General features: G+C 52.0%; 2 protein-coding genes across 3 annotated transcripts in view; one reads left to right on the top strand and one right to left on the bottom strand.

Moving 5' to 3' along the window:
- Positions 1–7,500, top strand: part of arg1 (arginase 1) — a 213,217-nt gene that overhangs the window by 118,650 nt on the left and 87,067 nt on the right. The window lies entirely within an intron of this gene.
- ankfn1 (ankyrin repeat and fibronectin type III domain containing 1) overlaps positions 1–7,500 on the bottom strand; it is a 121,018-nt gene that overhangs the window by 43,144 nt on the left and 70,374 nt on the right. For both annotated transcript variants that reach the window (XM_061027482.1, XM_061027483.1), the window contains one exon: positions 6,487–6,697. In XM_061027482.1, the coding sequence (XP_060883465.1) occupies positions 6,487–6,697 (211 nt within the window). The remainder of the gene's footprint in view (positions 1–6,486; positions 6,698–7,500) is intronic.

Raw genomic sequence — 7,500 nt, 5'->3', positions numbered from 1 at the left:
AGACACGAGTCGACTAACGACTGAAGAGACACGAGTCGACTAACGGCCCTGAAGAGACACAAGTCGACTAACGGCTCTGAGGAGACACGAGTCGACTAACGGCTCTGAGGAGACACGAGTCGACTAACGGCTCTGAGGAGACACGAGTCGACTAACGGCCCTGAGGAGACACGAGTCGACTAACGACTGAAGAGACACGAGTCGACTAACGACTGAAGAGACACGAGTCGACTAATGACTGAAGAGACACGAGTCGACTAACGACTGAAGAGACACGAGTCGACTAACGGCCCGGAGGAGACACGAGTCGACAAACAACTGAAGAGACACGAGTCGACTAACGGCTCTGAGGAGACACGAGTCGACTAACGGCTCTGAGGAGACACGAGTCGACTAACGGCTCTGAGGAGACACGAGTTGACTAACGGCCCTGAAGAGACACGAGTCGACTAACGACTGAAGAGACACGAGTCGACTAACGGCTCTGAGGAGACACGAGTCGACTAACGGCTCTGAGGAGACACGAGTTGACTAACGGCCCTGAAGAGACACGAGTCGACTAACGGCCCTGAAGAGACACGAGTCGACTAACGGCCCTGAAGAGACACGAGTCGACTAACGGCTCTGAGGAGACACAAGTCGACTAACGGCTCTGAGGAGACACGAGTCGACTAACGACTGAAGAGACACGAGTCGACTAACGGCTCTGAGGAGACACGAGTCGACTAACGACTGAAGAGACACGAGTCGACTAACGGCCCTGAAGAGACACGAGTCGACAAACAACTGAAGAGACACGAGTCGACTAACGGCTCTGAGGAGACACGAGTCGACTAACGGCTCTGAGGAGACACGAGTCGACTAACGACTGAAGAGACACGAGTCGACTAACGACTGAAGAGACACGAGTCGACTAACGACTGAAGAGACACGAGTCGACTAACGACTGAAGAGACACGAGTCGACTAACGACTGAAGAGACACGAGTCGAGACACGAGTCGACTAACGGCTCTGAGGAGACACGAGTCGACTAACGACTGAAGAGACACGAGTCGACTAACGGCCCTGAGGAGACACGAGTCGACTAACGACTGAAGAGACACGAGTCGACTAACGGCTCTGAGGAGACACGAGTCGACTAACGGCCCTGAAGAGACACGAGTCGACTAACGGCTCTGAAGAGACACGAGTCGACTAACGGCTCTGAAGAGACACGAGTCGACTAACGGCCCTGAAGAGACACGAGTCGACTAGCGGCCCTGAAGAGACACGAGTCGACTAACGGCTCTGAGGAGACACGAGTCGACTAACGGCTCTGAGGAGACACGAGTCGACTAACGGCTGAGGAGACACGAGTCGACTAACGGCTCTGAGGAGACACGAGTCGACTAACGGCTCTGAGGAGACACGAGTCGACTAACGGCTCTGAGGAGACACGAGCTGACTAACGGCCCTGAAGAGACACGAGTCGACTAACGGCCCTGAAGAGACACGAGTCGACTAACGACTGAAGAGACACGAGTCGACTAACGGCCCTGAGGAGACACAAGTCGACTAACGGCCCTGAAGAGACACGAGTCGACTAACGGCTCTGAGGAGACACGAGTCGACTAACGGCTCTGAAGAGACACGAGTCGACTAACGGCTCTGAGGAGACACGAGTCGACTAACGACTGAAGAGACACGAGTCGACGAACGACTGAAGAGACACGAGTCGAGACACGAGTCGACTAACGGCTCTGAGGAGACACGAGTCGACTAATGGCTCTGAGGAGACACGAGTCAACTAACGACTGAAGAGACACGAGTCGACTAACGGCCCTGAGGAGACACGAGTCGACTAACGACTGAAGAGACACGAGTCGACTAACGGCTCTGAGGAGACACGAGTCGACTAACGACTGAAGAGACACGAGTCGACTAACGGCTCTGAGGAGACACGAGTCGACTAACGACTGAAGAGACACGAGTCGACTAACGGCCCTGAAGAGACACGAGTCGACAAACAACTGAAGAGACACGAGTCGACTAACGGCTCTGAGGAGACACGAGTCGACTAACGACTGAAGAGACACGAGTCGACGAACGACTGAAGAGACACGAGTCGACTAACGACTGAAGAGACACGAGTCGACTAACGACTGAAGAGACACCAGTCGACTAACGACTGAAGAGACACGAGTCGACTAACGACTGAAGAGACACGAGTCGACTAACGACTGAAGAGACACAAGTCGAGACACGAGTCGACTAACGGCTCTGAGGAGACACGAGTCGACTAACGGCTCTGAGGAGACACGAGTCGACTAACGACTGAAGAGACACGAGTCGACTAACGGCCCTGAGGAGACACGAGTCGACTAACGACTGAAGAGACACGAGTCGACTAACGGCTCTGAGGAGACACGAGTCGACTAACGGCTGAGGAGACACGAGTCGACTAACGGCTCTGAGGAGACACGAGTCGACTAACGGCTCTGAGGAGACACGAGTCGACTAACGGCTCTGAGGAGACACGAGCTGACTAACGGCCCTGAAGAGACACGAGTCGACTAACGGCCCTGAAGAGACACGAGTCGACTAACGGCCCTGAAGAGACACGAGTCGACTAACGACTGAAGAGACACGAGTCGACTAACGGCCCTGAGGAGACACAAGTCGACTAACGGCCCTGAAGAGACACGAGTCGACTAACGGCTCTGAGGAGACACGAGTCGACTAACGGCTCTGAAGAGACACGAGTCGACTAACGGCTCTGAGGAGACACGAGTCGACTAACGACTGAAGAGACACGAGTCGACGAACGACTGAAGAGACACGAGTCGAGACACGAGTCGACTAACGGCTCTGAGGAGACACGAGTCGACTAATGGCTCTGAGGAGACACGAGTCAACTAACGACTGAAGAGACACGAGTCGACTAACGGCCCTGAGGAGACACGAGTCGACTAACGGCCCTGAGGAGACACGAGTCGACTAACGACTGAAGAGACACGAGTCGACTAACGGCTCTGAGGAGACACGAGTCGACTAACGGCTGAGGAGAAACGAGTCGACTAACGGCTCTGAGGAGACACGAGTCGACTAACGGCTCTGAGGAGACACGAGTCGACTAACGGCTCTGAGGAGACACGAGTTGACTAACGGCCCTGAAGAGACACGAGTCGACTAACGGCCCTGAAGAGACACGAGTCGACTAACGACTGAAGAGACACGAGTCGACTAACGGCCCTGAGGAGACACAAGTCGACTAACGGCTCTGAGGAGACACGAGTCGACTAACGGCCCTGAAGAGACACGAGTCGACTAACGACTGAAGAGACATGAGTCGACTAACGGCCCTGAGGAGACACGAGTCGACTAGCGGCCCTGAGGAGACACGAGTCGACGAACGTCTGAAGAGACACGAGTCGACTAACGACTGAAGAGACACGAGTCCACTAATCTGAAGACGGCTCTGAGGAGACACACGAGTCGACTAACGGCCCTGAAGAGACACGAGTCAACTAATCTGGAGACGGCTCTGAGGAGACACGAGTCGACTAACGGCTCTGAGGAGACACGAGTCGACTAACGGCTCTGAAGAGACACGAGTCGACTAACGGCCCTGAGGAGACACGAGTCGACTAACGGCCCTGAAGAGACACGAGTCGACTAACGGCCCTGAGGAGACACGAGTCGACTAACGGCTCTGAAGAGACACGAGTCGACTAACGGCTCTGAGGAGACACGAGTCGACTAACGGCTCTGAAGAGACACGAGTCGACTAACGGCTCTGAGGAGACACGAGTCGACTAACGGCTCTGAAGAGACACGAGTCGACTAACGGCTGAAGAGACACGAGTCGACTAACGGCTCTGAGGAGACACAAGTCGACTAACGGCCCTGAAGAGACACGAGTCGACTAACGACTGAAGAGACACGAGTCGACTAACGGCTCTGAAGAGACACGAGTCGACTAACGGCCCTGAGGAGACATGAGTCGACTAACGGCCCTGAAGAGACACGAGTCGACTAACGGCTCTGAGGAGACACGAGTCGACTAACGGCCCTGAAGAGACACGAGTCGACTAACGGCCCTGAAGAGACACGAGTCGACTAACGGCCCTGAAGAGACACGAGTCGACTAACGGCCCTGAAGAGACACCAGTCGACTAACGGCTCTGAGGAGACACGAGTCGACTAACGGCTCTGAAGAGACACCAGTCGACTAACGGCTCTGAAGAGACACCAGTCGACTAACGGCTCTGAAGAGACACCAGTCGACTAACGGCTCTGAAGAGACACCAGTCGACTAACGGCTCTGAAGAGACACCAGTCGACTAACGGCTCTGAAGAGACACCAGTCGACTAACGGCTCTGAAGAGACACCAGTCGACTAACGCTCTGAGAAGATACAAACTGAATTCAGAAAGAAAACAGACAAAATGTTTTTAGAGAATCTGAACACCGCTCTGTTCGTCCAGATGATCCTCGACACCGTGGTCCTTTAACACAACACAACCTTTAACAACCGCACTTTGTTTCTCCCTCCCTCGCCAACAGTCCACTTTTGCAAACGCGTAACCATGACAACCGGTGTAAACAAACAGAGGGATCACTCTGATCTGTCCACCTCTAAATGAGGCCGGAATCTATCAGGCTGAAAAAGGTCAGACTGCACGGATAAAAGCTACAGCTCTGCACCGAGAGAGAGAGAGAGAGAGGAGGCCAAACGTTAGAGGAGGAAACTTCAGAGACGAGAGAGAGGAGAGGAGAGGAGGCGAGAGGAGGCGAGAGGAGAGGAGAGGAGAGGAGAGGAGAGGAGAGGAGAGGAGAAGAGAGAAGAAGAGAGGAGACGAGAGGAGAGGAGAAGAGAGAAGAGAGGAGACGAGAGGAGACGAGAGGAGAAGAGAGGAGGCGAGAGGAGACAGGAGGAGACGAGAGGAGACGAGAGGAGAGGAGAAGAGAGGAGAGGAGACAGGAGTAGACAAGAGGAGACAGGAGGAGACGAGAGGAGACGAGACAGGAGGAGACGAGAGGAGACAGGAGGAGACGAGAGGAGAGGAGACAGGAGGAGACGAGAGGAGACGAGAGGAGACGAGACAGGAGGAGACGAGAGGAGAGGAGAGGAGCGGAGAAGAGAAGAGAAGAGAAGAGAGGAGAAGAGAGGAGACGAGAGGAGACGAGAGGAGAAGAGAGGAGACGAGAGGAGACGAGACAGGAGGAGACGAGAGGAGACATGAGGAGACGAGAGGAGACGAGAGGAGACGAGAGGAGAAGAGAGGAGAGGAGAGGAGACAGAAGGAGACGGGAGGAGACAGGAGGAGAGGAGAGGAGACGAGAGGAGAAGAGAGGAGAAGAGACAGGAGGAGACGAGAGGAGAGGAGAAGAGAGGAGACGAGAGGAGAGGAGAGGAGAAGAAAGGAGACGAGAGGAGACGAGAGGAGAAGAGAGGAGAAGAGAGGAGACGAGAGGAGAAGAGAGGAGAGGAGACAGGAGGAGACGAGAGGAGACAGAAGGAGACAGGAGGAGACAGGAGGAGACAGGAGGAGAGGAGACGAGACGAGAGGAGACGAGAGGAGAAGAGAGGAGAAGAGACAGGAGGAGACGAGAGGAGACGAGAGGAGATGAGAGGAGGCGAGAGGAGAGGAGAGGAGAAGAGAGGAGAAGAAAGGAGACGAGAGGAGACGAGAGGAGAGGAGAGGAGAAGAGAGGAGACGAGAGGAGAGAAAACAGGAGGAGACGAGAGGAGACAGGAGGAGACGAGAGGAGATGAGAGGAGAGGAGAGGAGAAGAGAGGAGACGAGAGGAGAGGAGAGGAAACAGGAGGAGACGAGAGGAGACAGGAGGAGATGAGAGGAGATGAGAGGAGAGGAGAGGAGACCCGGACAGGAAGTTCATTTTCAAAATAAAACACAACATACAGACTCTTGATCGTATTTTTCATCACTTTATCAACATGGCATCGTAAAAAGAAAAACCCGACTGTATATGATGTTTAAAGACTTGAAACACTTTGGCTGCCAAAGATAAACTTGATGATGAATTTGCCTTCAAATTCAAATCAAATAACTCAACAACAAACACATCAACAAAAACAACAACATCACCACTCATGCTGTGTCTGGAGAAGAAAGGCTCACGTTGACGATTCACAGCAGCCATCTTTGTTCTGCTCTTTTCTTCTTCTACTCTGCGAACGCAGAGCGATCGATAAACACACCAGCTCCTCATAATGAGCAGCGTCTCTCTGTTTGTCGTCACTCACTGAGACACCAGTCTTTGTGAACGCTAACAATACATTGATCATCTGAATGTTCATGTTGTCCTTCATCCTCAGAAACACAAAGCAACATGTTGTTTGCTTTATTCCCGCGTGATGAAATGAGAGAAGAGCTCGATACGATAAAAAAATCAAAAAAATCAAAAAATTAAACATAAAATTTTTTCTTGACATACATAGGTATACAAACAGTCAGGTAGCCCCTCCCCGTTGTACTCACAGTGCGGGCTCTCCTTGGCGCCGGCCTTCAGAAGCAGCTTGGCGATGGGCGTGTTGTTGGTCATGATGGCGATGTCGAGTGGCGTCAGGCCCTGGCTGTTGGGCGTGTTCAGGTCCAGCTCCTCGGCCGAGAACTGGTACAGGAGGATCTGCACCGAGTCCAAGTCCTGCTGCTCCACCGCCTCGAAGATACAGTCGCTGCCCTGCATCGTCTGCACGCCACGGGACACACCAAAACGCTTTCTCTTAACATTTCAGACACGAGACAAAAAACCTCCAAGACAAGAAAACCCGACTTCATCAAACATCGGAGTTCTTCCCTGAAATGTACGGCCTCTTTGTCTGAGTGAACAGCTGATGTCTTCAAACAGTTCAACAGATTCTTTAAAGTAAACAGAATCAAATCCTCACCTTAAAGTCTTTAAATGTGATTTTTCTCACTTAAATGTATAAATCAAGTATCTCCTCTAAAAATAACTCTGTGAGTCATGACTGTCTACAATGGGTGTAACACCCGAGTCCCACTGTCTGTGATGTTTTCAGAGTTTTCAGAGTCCTATCTTCACTTTGTTTACATCGCCCGGACGGCCGGCTGACTCCTCCCCTCGTGTATAAAAGTTGTTTAATTGAGGGACTAGAGAAAAGAAGAATAACATACTGTACTCACTGCTTAACTGTGTTTCTAGATCACGCTCATTTCAGGTAAATTTACATGCAGTGTGAAGATACGAGCATAATAAAGATCGCTAGCATTAGCATGCTAACACAACAATGCAGCGCGAGTTGTTTTGGTTTCATGCTGGTGCTCAAGGGCGACATCTGCTGGATCAAAACATCACATATAAAGCCTTTAACAAGTTTGAACCGACAGATGTTTACAACTTTCTAGCTCTCTAAGAAACTCTCAAAGTTTGATTCTGGAATTATTTGGCGTTTGTCTCTGCAGGTCCAAGCGTTGGTTTCTTACTGTACTTTACTTTCTTTATTTCTGCACAAATCCAGATGTCATAAAGAG

The sequence above is a fragment of the Labrus mixtus genome, chromosome 21 (assembly GCF_963584025.1).
Source record: "Labrus mixtus chromosome 21, fLabMix1.1, whole genome shotgun sequence".
NCBI lineage: Eukaryota > Metazoa > Chordata > Actinopteri > Labriformes > Labridae > Labrus > Labrus mixtus.
The sequence above is the reverse complement of the archived record's forward strand: the minus strand, read 5'-3'. Positions and strand labels throughout refer to the sequence as shown.